Source organism: Glossina fuscipes, unplaced genomic scaffold (genome assembly GCF_014805625.2).
Source record: "Glossina fuscipes isolate IAEA_lab_2018 unplaced genomic scaffold, Yale_Gfus_2 257, whole genome shotgun sequence".
Taxonomy (NCBI): Eukaryota; Metazoa; Arthropoda; class Insecta; order Diptera; family Glossinidae; genus Glossina; species Glossina fuscipes.
Genome location: NW_023998600.1, coordinates 1,210,180 through 1,230,615, shown reverse-complemented (window position 1 = coordinate 1,230,615; position 20,436 = coordinate 1,210,180). Strand labels below are relative to the sequence as shown.

At 35.1% G+C, this 20,436-nt stretch overlaps 3 protein-coding genes across 4 annotated transcripts; all 3 read left to right on the top strand.

Annotated features, from left to right (window-relative positions):
- The first annotated feature begins 2,409 nt into the window (after positions 1-2,409).
- LOC119642806 (fibrinogen-like protein 1) lies at positions 2,410-4,712 on the top strand. Of its 2 annotated transcripts, none has more exons than XM_038042086.1 (4): positions 2,410-2,524; positions 2,591-3,171; positions 3,760-4,269; positions 4,353-4,712. In XM_038042086.1, exons 1-4 carry the CDS (start codon positions 2,450-2,452, stop codon positions 4,495-4,497), a joined length of 1,311 nt encoding a protein of 436 aa, XP_037898014.1. In that variant the 5' UTR covers positions 2,410-2,449; the 3' UTR covers positions 4,498-4,712. The 2 variants fall into 2 exon arrangements, with proteins under 2 accessions (XP_037898014.1, XP_037898013.1); XM_038042085.1 differs by having other exon boundaries at positions 3,754-4,269.
- A 5,021-nt stretch (positions 4,713-9,733) lies between these two features.
- LOC119642780 (angiopoietin-related protein 6-like) lies at positions 9,734-11,900 on the top strand. Its single transcript, XM_038042050.1, has 4 exons — positions 9,734-9,876; positions 9,942-10,255; positions 11,118-11,630; positions 11,706-11,900. The coding sequence occupies exons 1-4, from the start codon at positions 9,787-9,789 to the stop codon at positions 11,836-11,838; spliced, it is 1,050 nt and encodes a 349-aa protein (XP_037897978.1). The 5' UTR covers positions 9,734-9,786; the 3' UTR covers positions 11,839-11,900.
- A 5,421-nt stretch (positions 11,901-17,321) lies between these two features.
- Positions 17,322-18,124, top strand: LOC119642746. The gene has a single exon (XM_038042013.1). It carries the CDS (start codon positions 17,567-17,569, stop codon positions 18,122-18,124), a length of 558 nt encoding a protein of 185 aa, XP_037897941.1. The 5' UTR covers positions 17,322-17,566.
- The last annotated feature ends 2,312 nt before the right edge of the window (positions 18,125-20,436 follow it).

Sequence of the window (20,436 nt, the reverse complement as noted above, 5' to 3'; positions counted from 1 at the left end):
TGGTACTATTAAAAAAAACCTAATCACGGTGTCCATAATATTCATTTCACTATTAACCCATTTTTAGACAAATAATATATCTTCATTTGAGGAGTGTACAAAATAGTTTTAAACATTTTGTCTTGTTTGCTTTATGATAAATAAGTATTAAACCTCAAAACAGTGAAAAAAATTAATTTTAATTACTCGTTACGTTGCGTGGACACAGTCGATTGGTTTCATTTTTCAATCTAGAGAGTAAAGAGTCTCTTAAATAAAGGAGGAAAATTTCACCGTTATCGCGCAAAAATCCACAAATTTTTGTTAAAAAAAAATGAGTTGGGTTCAGTTTACGCTCCACTGCGCGCTTCTGCTCTGACCAATTTCATTCATTTTCATTACCAGCGTACGTGCAAAGATTTCCAACATTTTTGCCGAATGTGAAGTCGATATCTTCATTTTTCTGACCAAGAGAGTGCCAACAGCACACGCCACACAGACACACAAACGGACGGACAGGGTTAAATCAATTCAGAATTTTATGGTGATAAAAAATATATATACTTTATAGGGTCTCTAAAACCTTCTTTTGGGTGTTACGCATATTTTGGAAAAAAACAAAAGGAGTGTAGCCCCATCGTACTGTATAGGTATAGGTATAATCAAATAAGCGAAATGACTGCGGGAAAAAATAAGATAGGGAAACTTTTCGACGGGAAACTTTCTAACAGGACCCTAAAAAACCACCCCATGATGAGTGTCAACGCCTCTCAGTCAGGAAGAAGGACCGTGGAAGCACTTGGATGGTTTGGACGGAAATGGTTTATGGTTCCTATTTATTCTTTTTTTCGAAGCAAGCTAGGTACAACTGTAAAACAATACAGCTGAGAAATTAATTTTTGTTTTTCGAATTATATAAGAGCAAAACAAATCACAAAATTATATTGACAGCCTGTGACCAAATCTTTTGTGCCAATCACATTATTTTAAAAAAGACTGGAAAGAATGGAAAAAATTAAATTTTCATACTTTATAACATGGGATGGACATGGCTGATATCGTATATCTGGCATATTTCACGTACGATGAGAACTTCCATACTTTATACCATGGGATAGACATGATTGATATAGGATATCTAGTGTATATTACAAGCAATGAGCAAAAAACTTGGAGAGTAAAGGCAAAAAGGCTCGTAGAGAAATTATTATATACTATACTATGCTTTTTTTGGCTCTAAAATGATCTGCACAGTCCCTCGGCACATCTGCCAGTTCTGAGGATAGAAATCGTCTAGCCGTAGAAATCCCGCTTCATCTAGCATATGATATACTGGTGCACAGCGTTGACATCAATCAGAGTTGCACTGAGTTGAACTTAGCAGTCCTCTTCTGAAAACGTTCTTAGCCAACCCATTGTTTAGGACAAGTCACACCCATTGCTTTTTCCGCTTTACACTTCGTGCCCTATTTAATTCACAACTAATAATGTTAAAAACTAAAAAAAAAAAAACAAGCTGCTTAGGAAATTGAAAAAGCACAATACTTCTACTATTAATTACACTCACTACGCCTTTGTACGCAAGTGTTTATTCCAGGCAATAACTTTCTCTTCGAATTTGAAACTACTATCACGGGTTAGCGCGAGAGTGTATCTTACGCAGCCGAACGCTTACCCGTTGAACGACTGTGTAAAACAATAAAGAAGACATCGATTTTGAAATCATTACTAAACCCTACGTACAGTGAATAATAACAACAGTCCCGTTAATGATACCGATTATATGATTCTGAATGAAAATACCCTTACACCATATTTAGAAATGATACCGTGTTAATGGAGGCTACAGATTTGCTAAAGTTTCCTGAGCTGTTAATGGAGCCAAAAAAGGAGCTCAACAGAAGACCCATGAGGAAAGTAAACAGTAATAAACCGCATTTCCATTTGCATTACGAATGATCAGATCCATGTTTCAATTACATCGGTTTTAATTATTGAAATTTTATAGAGTGTTAAACTCTTGTGGATTAATATTGCAGTCCTGCCATCTAACTGATTTGTTTAGTCATTCCTTAAACGAGAGAGCAATTTGGATAATAGAGACCGCCTGCGTACTTTAACCAATATTCAGATGGCAACAGCTTCTTTGATTCAAAAATCAAAAGGCTCAAAGGATTAATTACAGACACTGCTACAGGATATTTCCAAAATATGACTTTAAACATTATTATATCCCTTATTTAACTTTTAAATATAAATATTAAATGGCTAATTGCTTTCAAGTAGTAAATTGTTATTGTAATTTATTATCTTAAGATGTAAAGAAAAACATCTGTTGAACTATTTGTCTATTAATTAAAGTTTGTAAATAGTTTTCACATAAGTAAAAAAAACAAAGGTTCACTTTGAACGTATAAATAGGTTAATTTGCCTATCAAACCCTCAGTCTTTTTTAATCTCATCGCTGATAATGCATTTGTCCGTGTACATCGCTATAATTCTTATTGTGGAGCGTTCATATGGCACACAAGCTCAAGATGTTACGGTGACACTAAATTGACGAAATCCTTTATGGCGAAGAAATTCTCAATCCATTTTTTTTATCTCGTAGAACGAGGACATTAAAAAAGAGATCGATGTGTTGAAGCTCAGCAACTCAAAGATCGAAGAGCAGTTAAATTCAACGCAATCAAAACTGGAACAGTTGGTCCCAATAGAAAAAGTGGAGCTGGAAGCAAATAAACTAGATCAGAAATTGGACAATATATGGCAGCAATTACAAGAAGCAAACAACAAATCTCTCAATCGCACTGATGACCTTCAGGGCAGTTTGCAGAATACCTCCGCCAAATTGCAAGATCAAGTCGCCGGTATAGAAGTGCAACTAAATGACACCAATATCAAATTGGACTATGCCTGGCAGCAATTGCAAGAAGCAAACCACGAATCTGTCGCTCTCAATGAAGAACTTTGGAGCAGCTTGCAGGACGTCTCCACAAAATTAGAAGATCAAGTCACCAGGATAGAAGTGAAAGTAGATGACACAAATAATAAACAGCAACAATCAGAAGAAGCAAGTAATAAAACCCTCGATCTCATTAGGGAACTTCGAGAGCGCTTACAGGATATATTCGTAAAAATTAATGAAATTGCTCAGCCAACGATCGGAATTGATAAATTTAAGCCTTTCAGGTAATAGTTGTGAATATTTCAATAAATTTGTTTTTACATGTACAGCCTCTGTCGCAAAATTTCTCCCTATGTGGACGTCGTAGGTAAAACACACATAGACCTTCTAAAATATATATATGTGTGAGCGTGGCATTTTTGAATCAACTTAACTCTGTCTGTGTGCCGGTCCGATCGTCGTCTGCCGTTGGATTGTTTACAATGACAGATATTTGGATAGAAAACTGTGCCCGGTAGACTTGATTGGTGAGACAAAATCACGTTCACAATAGGAAAAATTATAACTTCGAAAACAAAAGTGATTTCAAATTCTTATAAGAATTTCTTAAGAGTTCAAAGGAGAAAAAAATTGATTTGTCCAAAAAGACGTACACCTTACCTAGACCTTACTACACCAAAAAGTTGACTTCCAGTTCATAGCAAGTATCGGTATAAAGTTCAGTTGAAACATTTAAAAGAGGAACTCCGCCTACCAACATGCCCGCAAAGAGGGAAAATTATAATTAACGATTTGTCCTAAGGCAAATATAAGTATCCTTTTTATCTCCTTCTCATTTTTTTTTTTTTTGGGTTTTTTAACATAAGTTACAGTTATCCGGAAAGCTGTGCTGATTACAACCCCGAGTATTGCGACAATGAAACTTGTCGCACAAAGGTTCAAAATTCATCTGAGGAATTTTTGATTCCGTGTGAAAATAGTGCGAATGGAGAACGTTGGACTATAATACAAAGGCGTGAAGATGGTTCCGTGGATTTTCAGCGTAATTGGATTGACTATAAATCAGGTTTCGGTAGTGCAAATGGTGAATTCTGGATTGGTTTGGATAAATTACACGATCTCACCACCAATCAAGACCATCACGAACTATTGGTTGTATTAGAAGATTATAATGGCAATATCAGGACCGCAACTTACGATGCATTCGAAGTAGGTTCCGAATCACAACGTTACAAATTGAAATTGGGTTCGTATGAAGGCGATGCGGGCGACTCGCTACGTTATCATGAAAATGCTGGTTTTCATACCAAGGATAACGATGCCACCAGAAGGTGTGTTAAGTATCACAAGGGAGGCTGGTGGTATAAAAATTGCTTAAGAGCGTAAGTAATTGTTATAAGTTTTGTCATTATATTCAAAATTAGATAATTGCTTCACATTGACAACATATTTTTTTTTGCTCCAGCAATCCAAATGGAATTTATTATCCCTCTGAAGTAGCAGCATCGCTTGGTACAGGAATATATTGGCGATCATTTGTCGATCGCAAGTATTCCTTAAAATCAATTAAAATGATGATAAGACCTAAGTACACCCCAAGTAATAATTAACCAACTTTTCCTTTTTCATATATGTATAGTACGTTTTAATAAAGCAAAAGCAAAAAGCAATTGAAGACGAATTTATCGATATGTCATTAAATATTCCCAGTAAATGGAAAGGAATATATCGGTGCAGTGTTAACCATTTTATGACAGAATCCTGATGGGAGATTGCTATGACTATTAATATGACAATAGAGTCGACGAAGAACTAAACACAAAATCCAATCAATGATTATCTAAATGTTAATATCCCTCTTAATATTAAAGTTGCGTATATTGTACAAGTAATGAGTGAAAGGTTTTATGACGAATGTAGGGTGTACAAATTTTCAAAGTAAATTAATATCAGTTATGAAACAAAGCCAAATTATTTGTAATACGCCGCCGTGAATATGCGCCATGCCATACATATAAGTGTAAATGTACGGAAAAAAAACAAATAAAAAAATTTTATGCGATCGTGGCAGAATCTTTTATACCCATCGTCGTTGTGCCAATTTAAATGGCTTATATGTTGCGCTTTATGAGTAACAAGCAAAAAACACGGAAAAATATTCACCATTCTTGTTACACAGGTGAGTTCTTTGAAAATGTTTGCTACATATGAGAGAGATAGTTAGGCAGATGGACAAACGAGCAGACGGACATGCTTAGATGCATTTGAAATTTAAAACTAGCCAAGATTTTAAATACTTTAAATAATGGTATTGAAAAAAATTACATTTTGGTACACTATATTCACTCCAAAATTGATCTCAATCGGTTAATTAACACCGCCGCAATAGACGACTAAATTTTAATTCCAAATTATTTTCGATTTCCTATTCATTCAATATATACATTATATTTCATATGTAAACAAGTTGGAATTAAAATTTTATCGTTAATTACGGGCGTATTAGCAAACTGATCCAAAGCATTTTATTATAACTACAACGATTAAATAAATAAATACAACTCTGCTCATCCCTAAACCTAATTTAAGCAATTTGACTTGGTTTTCCAATTAGTACAGTCGAAGTCCGGCCGCTGTCTTGTCAAAGATTTCAAATTTTTATGCCACAAAACCCAGGTGTGGTCTACGTTCACTGCACCCATAGTCTGTGAAAAATCAACCTTTTGTTACCGCAATAATTTTATTTTAAAAATGTTTATTAGTTGCCGAACACCTAACCAAAAGACCTTGGCATTTTGTAGATTTCAGACAGACTGCCTATAGTAAAATCTCACTTAGCCGTTAAGATCAAATATTTGTCGCAACGTATTTTTTTTTCTAAATATGTGCCCAAACGTACATCTACAATTCCTCTTCTGCTTGCTTCGTGGCACTCATTTCCGGCAAAGTTACTTCACCATCCCAGTTGTTTTGCTTTACAAAACAAACATCGTCGTCCAAACCAATCTGCTTCCAAAGAATATACGTGAGCAAGCCGTTCTTCACCCTTCAAATGTGTCATCTCTGTTATTTAATTTCTCCGGTCAGTAGCTCAATCTGAAAACTCACCATCGCCCTCTTGACAGTTCAGAATTTGGCTATCGAATTATAAATGAAGAGTCTTCATAGATAACAATCTTACCATGAGATACTTTATTTCATATACTGATGGATACACGTTATTTCCTAACAATGACAGCAATTTGTCGATGCTAAAAGTATTCCCTACAAGATTTATTATGAATGCTATGGTCACTATAAAACGGTCAGATGTTTTTACTCCACTTACATATTTCATTGTGAGGCCTTTCGATAACGGAATCGATTAGCTTACGTTAGGTCAAAGCCAAGAAAGCGACGAGGTAGCTCCATTTTAATTCGACCTTCATCTCCTGAATTAAAAAGCTCGTATTACCGCCACCAACATACAATAAATCGATTGTTTTGCAACATATCGCTTACATCAGCATCACTAAAACGCGGCTGGGTCTTACGGAATCGTTTCGTACATTGGCATTTAACTTCATATACAACATTTGCGCAGCGGACCTAGGAAAACTGCAATGTTAGTTGAGGAAAAATTTACTTAGCCTAGCATGAAAAGCAATTGTCGAAAATGATCACGACATTGAATAGCATGTCAGAAGGTTAAGATTCAACAGCATAATTGTTCACTAATAATAAGACACGAAATCCCGGATCCGTGAATTGAACATGTAAATATAGATGTAGAACTATTATTACCCGTCAGAGGCTTTCGTTATTTTCTCTATTGTCTCTTGGATGGAAGCGTATCCAACAAAAAGCTATAGCTTCCACATTCTAATTAGATTAGTCGTTTTAGGGAGGTAAATTAAATCATCTGCTTTTAGAAACCGCACAAAACACATTTATAGACCGAAATATCGTCTAATGCTTAACGGATTCGTAGAAAGTCTGCAAATGACAATGAAAGCAGCGTTCGAATGTTACCGGATAGCGAGATTAGTGGATATTGTCATGAGACTCGTTACTTTCATTGCCGGCTGAGTATTTGTCTTTTTCTGACAAAGAAATAAAAATAAAATAAAAAGAAAAGTCCCGTCGGTTGTCTGCTGTCTGTCTGTCCACTGTATGTCAGTCGGTCGTCGTCTAGCGTCGGCCCTACATAGCCATCATATGCACACCCCTTCGTCTCAGCCACAGCGGTGGCAGCTCGCGCTTAGCCACTCATCGGGGACAAAAAAATTAAATAGACTAAAAATGACTTACAATACAAGCATCGGCGTCGGTGCAGTGTCGGCCGCGGTAGCTGCTACATCGGCAATCCCTGCTCCTCTTTCTATTAAGCCTTTTCCACTCCAATACAAACTTTAATTTCCCCTGCTGCGTGCGTAGGTGCACGCGGGTAAACGCTGTTTGCAATAATAACCTGGGATCTAATTAATTTCTCTTCCGAACAAATTTCTTAATCCGTGTAGTTTTCTTTTCTTTACTCCAATTGCGTTTACTTTGTCAAGTTGCTGTATTGGTTATTTACTTTTCCTTTCTTTTTTTTTTTTATATAAATGCTTGGCTGTTCCTTTTTATTATAAAGCATTGTTCTGCTCAAACGTTTTTTTCTTTATTTTTATATCGTTTTACAATCGTAGAATTCAATATGTATATAAATATTTTTTTATTTTTTTTTTTGTTTGTTTCAAAAGCACGCATACAAAAAGAGATTTTTTTTTCCCCTTTTTTTTTTTTATGTTATACAGAGTTGATTGGTTATATATTCTTTTACACAATTAGACACAAATATTCCGCCATTAATATTATGAAATATCGCAGCTCCTGCAAAAGAAGACATTTGTACCTCCCTTCTGCTACTAACGGTTATAAGGAGTTTCTAAATCGCACGAAGAAGTGTTTTTGCAAACCTTAGGTAAATCCACGTGAACATTGTCTCCTACCTAGGCGTCGCATCACATTTATAAACAATTCAATGCCAAATGTCAAAATTTATAAGCAATTGGTCATTAATCCTGCTGTTGTCATCAAAACCGATGCAATCAAGCGACCAATACAAGCGGCTTACAAAGAAGCATACCACCAAATTTACTATAAAAGAATTTATTAACAAAAGAGTTGCTAACGAAACATTTCAACTCATAACAAGGAATATTTTTACTCAAAATTATAATAATAAAAAACGTGATCATAAGAATAAGAAAAGAAAACAAAAGCAATAGGTAAGAAAGTTATATTCGACTGGGGCCAAATCTCTTATACCCATTACTATGCTTTTCGCATTCTGCTCTCCAAATTCTTCGTTTTGATATCCTAATCGCTGGTATTATTAAGAAAAAATTAATCGCGTTGTCTACAATATCCATTTCAAAATTAACCCATTTTTAGACAGATAATATATCTTCATTTGAGGAGTGTACAAAATAGTTTGAAATATTCTGTCTTCTGATAAATAAGCACTAAACCTCAAAGAAGTGAAAAAAATTAAATTTAATTACTTATAACTTTGTGTTGGACATGGCCGATTGGCTCCGTTATTGGTTCTAGAGAGTAAAGTGTCTCCTAAAGATGTAGAAATGTGGAAAGTTTCAGTCTTCTGATTTTAGTAATTTCCGAGGAACAAGCAAAAATCCAAAAATTTTTGTTAAAAAAACGAAGTTGCGACCCAGTTGTTGGTGCCAACAAAAAAACAGATACACAAACGGACGGACATGGCTATATTAACTCAGAATTTCACGATGATGAAGAATATATACACCTTATACGGTCTCTGAAACTTCCTTTTGGGTGTTACATATACTTTTGGAAGAAACCGAATTGTCTTTTTTGGAAAGACGCAGCTGTTACAACTCGCGACTCATTGGTCCGCTATCTTACGTGGTGTACGCATTTGCTGCATAGCGGAAAAGCAGCTCGAAGGCGAGATATTTCCAAAAAGAACGACTGTTAGTCCATTGTAAATATCGTGATGTACGGTCGTATCAGAAATGGAACTTTTCATGATCCACTTTCAGGTAAAAAGCGAATAAAAATGTTTCAGTGGACACGATTGTTTATATAACGGCTTTTCAAAATAAATCTCTTGAAAATGATTCGAAATCGATCGGAATAATGAAATTTGGGTCTATCTTAAGTTCTTCCCCAAAGCCGAATAAGCTGACTCTTGAATTTGATCTCGATAAATTGAACTAAGCTAAAAATAGTTTTGAAGTCGTAATTCGACAACGTGCTAATGTACATATTGGTTAAGAAATCAATCTTGTGAACAAGAAAGGCTTAAGAGCAAGCTCGCAAGGCCTTATTGCTAGTGTCGGATCAATGTAGCTAAATTCATATGGTATTCACTGCGACGAAAACATACGCTTTACACTTTTGCTGATACCCATTCTTAAAGCTTGCTAGCATTTGATGATATCTAACGTACTTCTTCTTTGCTGGATATTAAAAAAAACATGACAAGAGAAGTTAAGTAGACCAATAGTAGTCTATAAATGAAAAGGCTAAAAGGTCGATAACTAAATTTTCTATAAATCTTAAAATTTCATACTCCTTAGTTGGCTTATGACGTTAATGACGTAACAATGAATAGAAAGTAGAAGTTATGGAAAGCGTTTCTTTAAAAGCAAATATTGGATCTTTGCAAACAACAACTAATTTTTTGCTACTTGTTTCAACCAAAGATATTCCTGTATTTGCTTAATATCCAAAGACGTAAAGAAGAACATCTGTTACACTGTTTGTCTGCTAATTAAAGATTGTAAATAGTTTGGAGACAGTTTAAAAAAATAGTTATGTTAACTTTGAACGTATAAATAGGTTAATTTTTCTATCAATATTCAGTCAGTCTTTTATAATCATAACCGCTGATAATGCAGTTTTCTACATACGTAGGTGTAATTCTTGTCGCAGGGCTTCTATGTGACGCAGCAAACGCGGAAATTGACAGTGAAAATGATACGGTGAAACCAAATTCACGAAATCCTATAGGATGACTAAAATTTCAATCAATTCTTTTGTCTCATAGGACGTGGACTTAAAAACATGGATTGATACGGTGATACTCAGCAACGGAAAGATCCAATCGCAGTTAGAGTTAACGCAGTCGACACTAGAACATCAATTGGCCACAACAGGAAAAGTCGAAGAGGAAGTAAAATATTCAAACGAGGTATTGGAAACCATTTTACAGCAATCAGGAGAAGGAAACAAAAAATCTGACGATTTCTTTAAAGAAATTCGGGGCAACCTAGGAGAAATCTCCTCGAAAATTGACGAAATTGCTGTTGGGCCCAAATCACTTTCGCCACATTATAGAATTGGTGGGCCCAAGCCTTTCGGGTAATTTTTTTAAATATTTCGATAAGGTTGTTTTTAAATCTATACTCATAAACTATTTCCTTATGTAAAATCCATATCGGAGATCTCATTGTAAGATTTCCGAATCGACATAACTCTGTCCGTTCACCAGTTCGATCGTCGTCTGCCATTGGATTGCTTACGATTGCAAATATTTCGATAGAAAATGGCAAATTGATATATATATATAGTCTTAGTTGATGGGTATATATCAATTCCGAAGATTAGCCCAAAGGCACATCTACAATATGAGAAATTATAACTTAAGCATTATAGCACTTGCTAGTCCAAAACTTGGACAAATGTCGGAACTAAACTATAATATTGACGTGATTCACGGTAGGAAGCGATTTAAAACATTTATAAGAACTACTTAAGGCTTCAGAAAACAAAGGCGTGATGTACAAAAAACTTTTACTTACATTGCGGGAATTGAGTTAAAGCTCAGTTGAAATATTTACAATAGTAGCCTAGCCCCTAGAGGCTGTAGCTTATCAGAGATTTTGATTCTAAGAAAAAACAATTTTAGAGAGCTTGTAAAAAGCCTATATATCATTACTGTATTCTGGATAATATTACGAGGACATCACTCGCCACGAGGTATTTTTTGGTTGTGAGTTTTACGGGACTTAACAATCCTGTTTTATAATAAAACTAATATGTTTTAACCTTTCCCTCGAAATACTATAAAACGGTGACAAGACGAGACGTTCTTTTCTTTCACGACTACTGACCGATCGTAATGCCTCAATTTGAGAAGATGGATATGAAAGATTCACCCTAAGGCAAATATAACATTCCCTCTTGTTTACTTTTTTTTTGGTTTTCTCAATATAATTTGCAGTTATCCGAAAAGCTGTGCCGAGTATAGCGAGGATTACTGTGAGGATGGTACTTGCCGCATAAAGGTTCCTCGATATTCATCCGAGGAATTTGTGGTTGCTTGCGACGACAATAAGGAAGGAAATGGATGGACAATAATACAGAAACGTCAGGATGGTTCCGTAAATTTTCAGCGTAATTGGGTTGACTATAAATCCGGTTTCGGTAGTGCAAACGGTGAATATTGGATTGGTTTGGATAAATTGCATGCCCTCACCACAACTCAGGGGCGTCAAGAGCTATTGGTTATACTAGAAGATTATCATGGCAATACCAAATATGCACGCTATGATGCATTCGAAGTAGGTCCCGAATCGCAACGTTACAAACTGAAATTGGGTTCGTATAAAGGCGATGCGGGCGATTCGTTAAGTTATCATGAAAATGCTGGCTTTCACACCAAGGACAACGACGGCACCAAAAAATGTGTTAGGGATTATAAGGGCGGTTGGTGGTATAAGAATTGCTTAAGAACGTAAGTAATTGTTACTAATATTGTTTCCAGATTTCGAAAATGGTTTCATATTGAAAAACATATTTGTTTTGATAGAAATCCAAATGGAATTTATTATCGTACGGAAAAAGCAGCATTTCTTGGCAGCGGAATATATTGGAGGACGTTTGTTGATGGCAACTACTCCTTAAAATCAATTAAATTGCTGATAAGGCCTAAGGATTATTAACCACATTTTCTCTGTACATACATATATATATTGTAATAAATTTTATTAAAGCAGAAAAAAAAGCAATTCAATACACTTTTATCGAGATGCCATTAGTCCCTGGAAGGAAATTTTATCGTTGCCATCTTAAATAATTTATAACAACATGAACGAGCGTAATTGAAGACCCTAGCGAGAATTAACATAATAATAGAATCCAAGGATAATTAAAAACATACCCTAATGTAAAGATTGAAGACATTATAATATCCCTTCTAATGTAAAATATAGGCACAACCAACAATTGACGAGTGCGACAATTATCGTTATGTTAATTTTCGCAGAATTAAAGAGTAATTAAAAATATGACCCAAATTAATGATTGGAGACACAACCTATAAGAGAGGCAACTGGAGTAAGTAAGATTATTAATTTTCAGTTTGAATTGACATAAATAATGAAACGAAGCAAAGTTACATTTAAGATGTGCTCTTTGGTTTATATATACGCATACATATATGTATACTAAAGCGTGCTCGGTCTTGCAAACAGAGGTCGATTTGCAGTACTAGTTATTGAGTAAATCCGAAATCGAATTTACATTTTCGATTGATTAAGTATGAATACTTAGCTCGAAAGCAAAACAGCTATCGATATTTAAAAGAGATGTAAACTAACTTACAGCTATGAAACCACATATATGACAAAATTAGTGAGCATACAAAGAATTATAACGGGGGTACTAAAATGTTTAAAATCCCGTAATTATTTTCGAGGCTTTTACCTACTGTTGCCATAAAATTTGAAACTGTCGTTGGAAAAATTAGAAAAATGACTTGAAAAATGAACTGAATACGGAAAAAAAATCACAAATGGACAAAGAGGAACATAACATCGATGTACAAGTTATAAAAATCAAGTCAACTATTAGGCGAAAAGAACTTGGCAATTCCAACAATTAACGGTGGTATAAACAATTTATTAAACTTTTTTCTTTTATATGGTTTCTAAATTTGTCGCCAATCTTTTTAAACTTATTATCAAAGTAAAATCGACATAAATTTCCTGTTGAGAACTTTCTTTAAATATCACACAAATGCTATGTAAAGCAGCGCCCGCGATCGCAATTTTCTCAGAACAATAACAGCCCAGCCCCTCTTTCCATTATCTAAAATTTGTTTCGCCTTCCTTTCAAATTATCGATTGGCTATTCTACAATCGATCGAGCTTTGCAATGCGCCTCACAAAATATCGTTTCGCTTGTTCCATTAGCAACATTTCTATGCGGTAGAAAGTGCCGCGACTCCGGCTCATACCCGAAGTCACTTGTGCAATATTATTAAAATAATGTATATACAATAATAATCTAACAACCAACAAGTCCGACATGTGTCGCGTAAAGGGCTCCTTACGCGATCGGAGGCGTTCAGAAAATCTAAAAACTACATTTCTCTGTGAGAGAAGTGTATTAAAGGAAAGCACCGAAGGGGTTGTGACGATGCTTCCGGCAGAGGCCAGTTCTTCCACTAGCATTGATGGCTTTAAGTAATTGTAGCCGATCAGCGGTCGATGAGTCAGCTTGCGCTGGGCGGTCATGTTTCTCGTACTAGTAGATCTGACCAGGCAGGCGACGATAAAGCTCTATTCATTTCACGTTTTGCGTCGAAGACAACAGCGGATGTGATATTGAAATACATCCGGAAGAAAATGATATCAAATGCTTAGATGAAGGAAGTTCGAATTTTTAAGTTTAACCCTGATCGTCCTTTAATATTTTAACGGCGTCTTCATTGTTTAATCGGTTGTTGAATTTGTATGTCTAACCTGAGGGCTCCTCGGTGAAAGAATATTTGTTCCGCAGAAAGAGAAGTCCGCCTATTAGACTGGGGCCTTCTAAAGCACTTCTGTCGAGTATCAGAAAATATTTACTCAGGAAAACAAATAATCACGATCTTAAAAATACCCAAAGTTCAATGTTTTGGGACTTGGATTGTCATGATATCGAAAACTATATCGACTCACTTTAAATACTTGGAATATTCTGTCGTTGTGTGAGCACTTTATTGTCAACGGCAGGAGTCTATTCAGAGATATTTGGTATTCCGCTAGAAATCTTCCGCCATATGAAAACAAACTTAACCTGATACGGTTACTGTCACTGGTGAGGAGATCGTAAAGATAAGGATAGTTTTTATGGTTAAATTGATTCAGTGCTGGGTTGCGTCTTCTTATCTATTAAACGTAGTCAACCTCAATGTTACGTGTCGGTCTTTACGATGCTATATTCCTCTAAGGTTCTCTCATTACGAATAATCTACTGTTTAACCCATTCAGCTTGCTATATAGGCTTTATAACAGGAATTATTACCGCTAAAAATGATAAATAACTTACGGCGTATTTCATCTAACAGTCCCATAGTCTATTAGTATTGTTTTTTTGTCCGTTAGAATGCACCTATATATCTGTTGATCCGTTAAGTCATTGCCTATGGTTACATTCGTATGCGCACACACACTTATACTTCATCGGCGTGAAAACTATTATATATTTAGTTCATGATGTTTGCCATCTCTTGCTTTTTTATTTCTATTACTGCTTCTTAAAACTAGCACATTGCGACTGGCGATAAAATGTGGATCTATTACAACAATACCAAGCGCGAAAAGTCATAGGTTAACCCAAGGAGCCATCCACATCGAAACCGAAGCGGAATACTCATGTCCAAGAAGTTTTTTTTTTGCATGTGATGGGATGAGCAAGATGTCGTGCCTACCGACGTCAATTGAAGAAACTGAACGATGCATTGTTGCAAAAAGAACGACAATAGCGGCTAACGGGCGGTAAGTCACCATCTTGTATGACAACGTTCGGCCGCACGTGGCGAAAGTTGTCAAGCCAATACTGCGGCAACTCGAATGGGATGTCCTGCCGCACTCAACGTACTCACCAGATATAGTGTCTTCAGATCTATGCAGGCATGCGGTTTCGACATTCTGAAGAAGTATGAAAATGGTTTAATTACTGAATCGCCGCCAAACCAATATTGTTGCCAGAAAGACGGGAAAAAGTTGTTGAAAATCATGGAAAATATTTTGATTAGCATATATTGTATCAATTTATGTCGATAAATGCCTTTTCATGTGAAAAAATGGTCAAAATACATCGAAGCACCTAATATTTATAGTTGGTTTATTTATACTTCTTCATTAGCGACGAAAATGATGCGGAAACTTCTAAAATTAGATTTCGAGGTGACTAATTACAGAAACAGAAAGAAAAGATGCAGTACTTTCTGAAGCAATTAATGGATTGTATTACGCTTCAACGTCGCTCATATGGATATCGTTGGCTGATTTTAACTTTTTTTTCGCATGAATTAAAAAATGTTCCAAAAGAAGTGTAATTATTGTTATCTTTTCAATAACATATTTTTCCACGGCCGGTGAAATATGCACGGCAATACGTACATTCGCGATTCGTTCTTTTAACTCATCAATATTGACCAGAGTCTCCTCGAGAATTCTCCGCATTTCTCGAGAGCACTTCGTTTTATTTCAGCTATGGCATAAATTGTGTGCATCTTGTATTCATTTTCGAATTTCTTTTCACACTCGAAAAATAATTCTAGTATAAGATTAATACTCTTTTTCGCGTTGCATATTAATCCATCAAGATGACTGACTGATCACTGCTGACAGAAATGAGTAATATAAGGGGAAAAAAATGTCGCTGCTGGAGACTGTGTTCGAAAAAATGTCGCCATCTCCAATAGAATAACTAACTGTACCAATACAACATATAGTGTTTATTTTAATTTTCACGATCTAAATAAAAATAGGCTTACAATAATAGTTGCATAAGAACCCTAAATCTGTCTCAATAAATCACTCAATGATTGCTGTGTTCTAACGCTCGACAAATGTACTGGTAGATTACTCTTTTTTACACACACAGAGAGACGGGTGCTTTTCCAGACCGGAGAAGTTAATTATATTTGACACTGCTTCGAATGTCTCCGTTTGTACTTGATAAAAGAAACTGTATATCCAAGAACATTATAAGATTGTTAGGAGACATTTCTTTTGAGTGTATATATTGTTATGAAATTCGCTTTTTACAAGATACAGTCCGTATCACTAGATCGTGGATATATTAATCAAGATAAATGCACTTCAAAGTTCTTTTGTTTTACTACTTTGTCTTTCACAACAGTAGGAATATTTATTTACAATTTATTTTGGCCGTACTCTCAACTTCTACGTTCTTGCCAGACTAACTCTACTTTTCGCAAATATTCTACTTATATACAAATTTACTAGCATCTTACTATACCTAATTTTATGGTTTCATTTCTAATCCCAGCCTGCTTTTCCTGTAATCGTTTTCATCGGCCTGCACCTGCATGACGAGCCTGCGAATATGCACTTAGCTTTTACCTGTATGCTTTTCCGCTATTCGTTTTCATCGGCCTGCAGCTTCATGAGGCGCCTGCGAATGCTCATTTGGTTTTTCCTTCTTTAGGAAATTTATTCTTACGAAAATTACTTAGCTGACATTTACTGAATTTGGGATTTTCGTAACAATATAATATATTAAAATAACTGTGAAGAAGTTCGGCAATCGGGCTTTAGAAAACAATTCTATTTTTTAACAGAGTATTTCGAAGATCATGAGTAAGCAGAAATTTAAGAACAACAAGATTCGCTAAAATATTGGCTATAAACAAAAAATAAGATACTATGTTTATTAAGACCATTTTGTTTTTTTTTTTTTTTTTTTTTGTTAGTAAGACCAATCATTCTTCTTCTATACCTGCAAGACGGTGATAATCAGAAAAAAGAGAATAAGATATATGAAGCGGCCAGAGCCTAGTGCATGTGCATCCAATTGACGCAAAGCACCCATTATTCTAATGTAACATCTGGGCTGACGCTTGCATTTGCATTCAATTTGTGCAATAAGCTTACGAACCGCTAAATACCCTTACTGGTTGCACAGCATTGAAAAGTGACCCCGAAGATGGCAAATTCAAAGTGGCTTTAAATGCTTATCAAGCGAGAAGTATGCACGGAAATGATCAACTTTCTAGAAACGAACTAATGTATACCTCGCACATTCGCAAGAAATCTATTATTTTTTTCTTTATTTTAGTGTTGTTCACTTTCTGCGCGTTCTTGTTTTTTACTTTGTAATAACAAAGTTTAAGTGTTGTATTCTCTTTAGGTTCTTGGTTATTGCCTTATGGGTCTGAAAAGAGAGATACGAAAAAGACGTACAAGGCTGCAGACAAGAGAGTATAAAGACGCGAGTAGATAGTTATCAACCTTCAATCATCTAAAATTTTCCCATATTTAGTCGACCTAAAACACCTTTGGTCGGGAAGCTTAACAAACGTATTCGTGGACAATTTTCTTATACTATAGACACCATAGAATGTACATGTATTTATATATATATATATATATATATATACATATATATCTTTACACCGTTCGCCCGTCAATGGACAGTGTTTGTAATATAACAACAGGATTATTTACACTGTCACATCTACTGTGCTACAGAGAAAAATGAAAAAAAATTTTTTTTTAGTCACATAGATTATTTTCCTGTCAAAAATTTGCTGTAATGAAATCATTTATTTTCTGTTCGACCGTGTAAGAGGCAAAGAATCTAAAATTGTTTGTAAAGATTAAAAATTTTTAGTGAAATTTGAAATTGTTAGTGATACTTAAGCAGTTTTGCAAAATGCCGCTTATTGATGGCAAGTCCGTTTTAGAAGCATTACACGACATCGACTTTCTAGAACGCCGTCCGGCAAGCCTCATGGACATTCTCAAATATATGTGTTTCACTCATCGCGATGTTTCTACTAATCTCCTAACGGCCCTTCAGCTTACTCTAGATGCAGGCGTACGTTTCGGATACCTCGATCAGATCGATGAAAATTACTATGTCCCTTCGAACACAAGGGAGAATGTATGCAGTCGTAGCGAGGATAATGAAGCAATGGATTCCAAATATTTATATTGTCAAAGTAGTCTTGGAAATCCGGAGAACGACTTTAATGCAGATATTGAGAAGACAATTGAAGATATCAAGCCAAAATCGAATTCAAATCCTACATCTCCAACTCCATCCACATCAGTACTACCATCATCATCCCCGAAAAGTCACAGCCAGGAAAATGAATTCAAAGGTCGCAAGCAGACTGGGCGAAGAAAATCTTCAAATGTAAGTAAACCTAAACGTCGCATTATCGCCGACCGAAACCGAAAGCGCAAGATTCGACGCCGCCGTCAATAAATGTGAATGTACGAGAGAACCATAAAAATCGTTTCAATGCCAAAAAAAGTTCAATGTAAATAAAAACCAAATGAAAACCCTTCAATAAACTCGTTAGCTTCTAATAGGAAATTAAATAAAAAAAATAAAATTTCAATTATTTAAGAAAACAGCAGGGGTTCCGTTGTACGAAGAGATTCGGAGAAAATTTGGAAAAGGTTGCCAAAGAAGCTTGGAAGACATTTAGAGAGCACTTATTTGTAAGCAGCAGACTATATTTTTGGTATCGATATGGTCGGCCTAGTTTGAAATTTGATTTTGAGGCCGTTGACGCATTCGAACTTGTCGAAAGCAAAAAGTAAGCCTCTTATATCCAAGATATTTTATTAACGGTGTCATAGGCGCTATTGATGGCTAATTTGTACAAAATGCATAATCAAAAATTTTTTACTGAATTTCCTAATGCTTTGCAGACTCGAAACATTATTCTATGCTAATTATTTACGATATTTTCATTTCATAAGCCAAGCATCCCTCACTTAACTTTGTAAAGTACGTTGTCGAAACAACCCGATAGAAAATGTGGAATTATTAGAACAAGGCTTCGGCATAACAGGATTTCCAAAAATAGAATATCTACTGCAGTGGAATTTTTTTCATTTTTGCATTTATTTTAGGAAATTCCGCGACTAAGCACTTAAGACTGCTTTTAAAAACCCTTCAATTCTTTTCTTAATCTTTTTCAACCATTTTCTCTTTACAATTTTGTAAAAATAGCAAATCGCCAGTAATCTAATGTACTAATAATAATAAGACTGCAATGTCTCTTACAGCACAGTATTTAGGCAATTATAAATATATATATATGTATATAATAACTTAGTATTTTAGGTAATCACATCGAATTACTATATATTAATCTAATACCTTCACGGAAACTCTTACGTGTGTCACATCACTGTAAAGAAGAAAATAGTGCCTAGCAACAGGAAAAAAAAACGATAGAACCTCCATATTGAAGTCACGCCAATCAGATTATAACAACCATAAATCAATAGAAGAATACATTTTAGAACTAAAAGCACAATAAGCACTAGCAGCTAAGACTATTAGCTTTTATTTTTTTTTTTAGGTAGTTTAGGTTATTCTTTTTTTTTTTTTAGGTAGTTTGTATGATTAGTTCAGCAGCTTAAATAAAAATAAATTATTTAACTTAAACTTAAAACTTAATGCAAACAAATAAATTATATTTATGTTAAGTTTCAAAGGTACTTCCAAGACGTCCATAGGATTAGATGGCCCGAAAACTAATCTTCGTTCACGAAGTGTATGTTTAATAGTGAGTTGTTGTTCACAAGCGCATATCGGAGGAGTAGCATTCTTAAGGAACCATTGATGTGTTGCAATGGTATGCCCAAGTCGGATACTTGCAAAGGTTTTGATCTTCATTTTCTCGATGTATGACGAATATAAAGATGGAACGACGTTAAGATTAACATGCAAGTAGTGTCGATTTTTCCGTCAGTTTTCTCTTCAATTCTTTTCTTAAATACACCTTTACATATCGACCAATCATACAATGATCTGAACGTTATAGCAACCCTCAACTTTAATAGTTAACCTATGCACATTAACAACTGACTCGTAGCCAAAAAAAAATCATATTTTTAACTTTTTAATAAAAAGCACTCTTTTCCCAATTTTTTGGAATTTCCATCGCTAGTACGATAATCTTTATATTTACTATTTGCAAAAATTATCGGCGTCAACAACTATAAACCGACCGCCGGATTTTTTCTTTGAGAAGTGACTATATACGTTTTGTTCTTTGTGAGTTAAATTAAGAAATTTCGGTAGGACGCAGCGAAAAATTTAAAAGAGGCCTGCAAAGCTCTTTAGATCCGTATAGAGAAATCCGAAACAGGCAGGTAATTGCAACTACGTCAGGTAACTTTTGTAGTGAAAAAATAACTAATGTAGAAGAATTTCAACCGATTTTAACGAAAAAAGATATATACATTGACACTCAATTTTGATGAGAGAAATTATAAAAAACAATTTTGTTATCGAAATTATTGAATATATTTCCTATCCCTATTCTTCGAATATATTTCCCATCATCGAAGGATGAGGGATATATTCATTTTGTCAAAACGTTTGCAACGCCCACAAGCAAGCTTCAGAGACCCCCACAAACTGCATACATTCTTGATCAGCATGAAATTCTGAGTCGATTTAAGCAAGTCCGTCTGTCTGTTTATCCGTCTGTGTAATGCCTGTTGTAAGCATTCTCTTGTCAGCAAAAGTGGAGCAATCGAGTTCAAATTTAACAG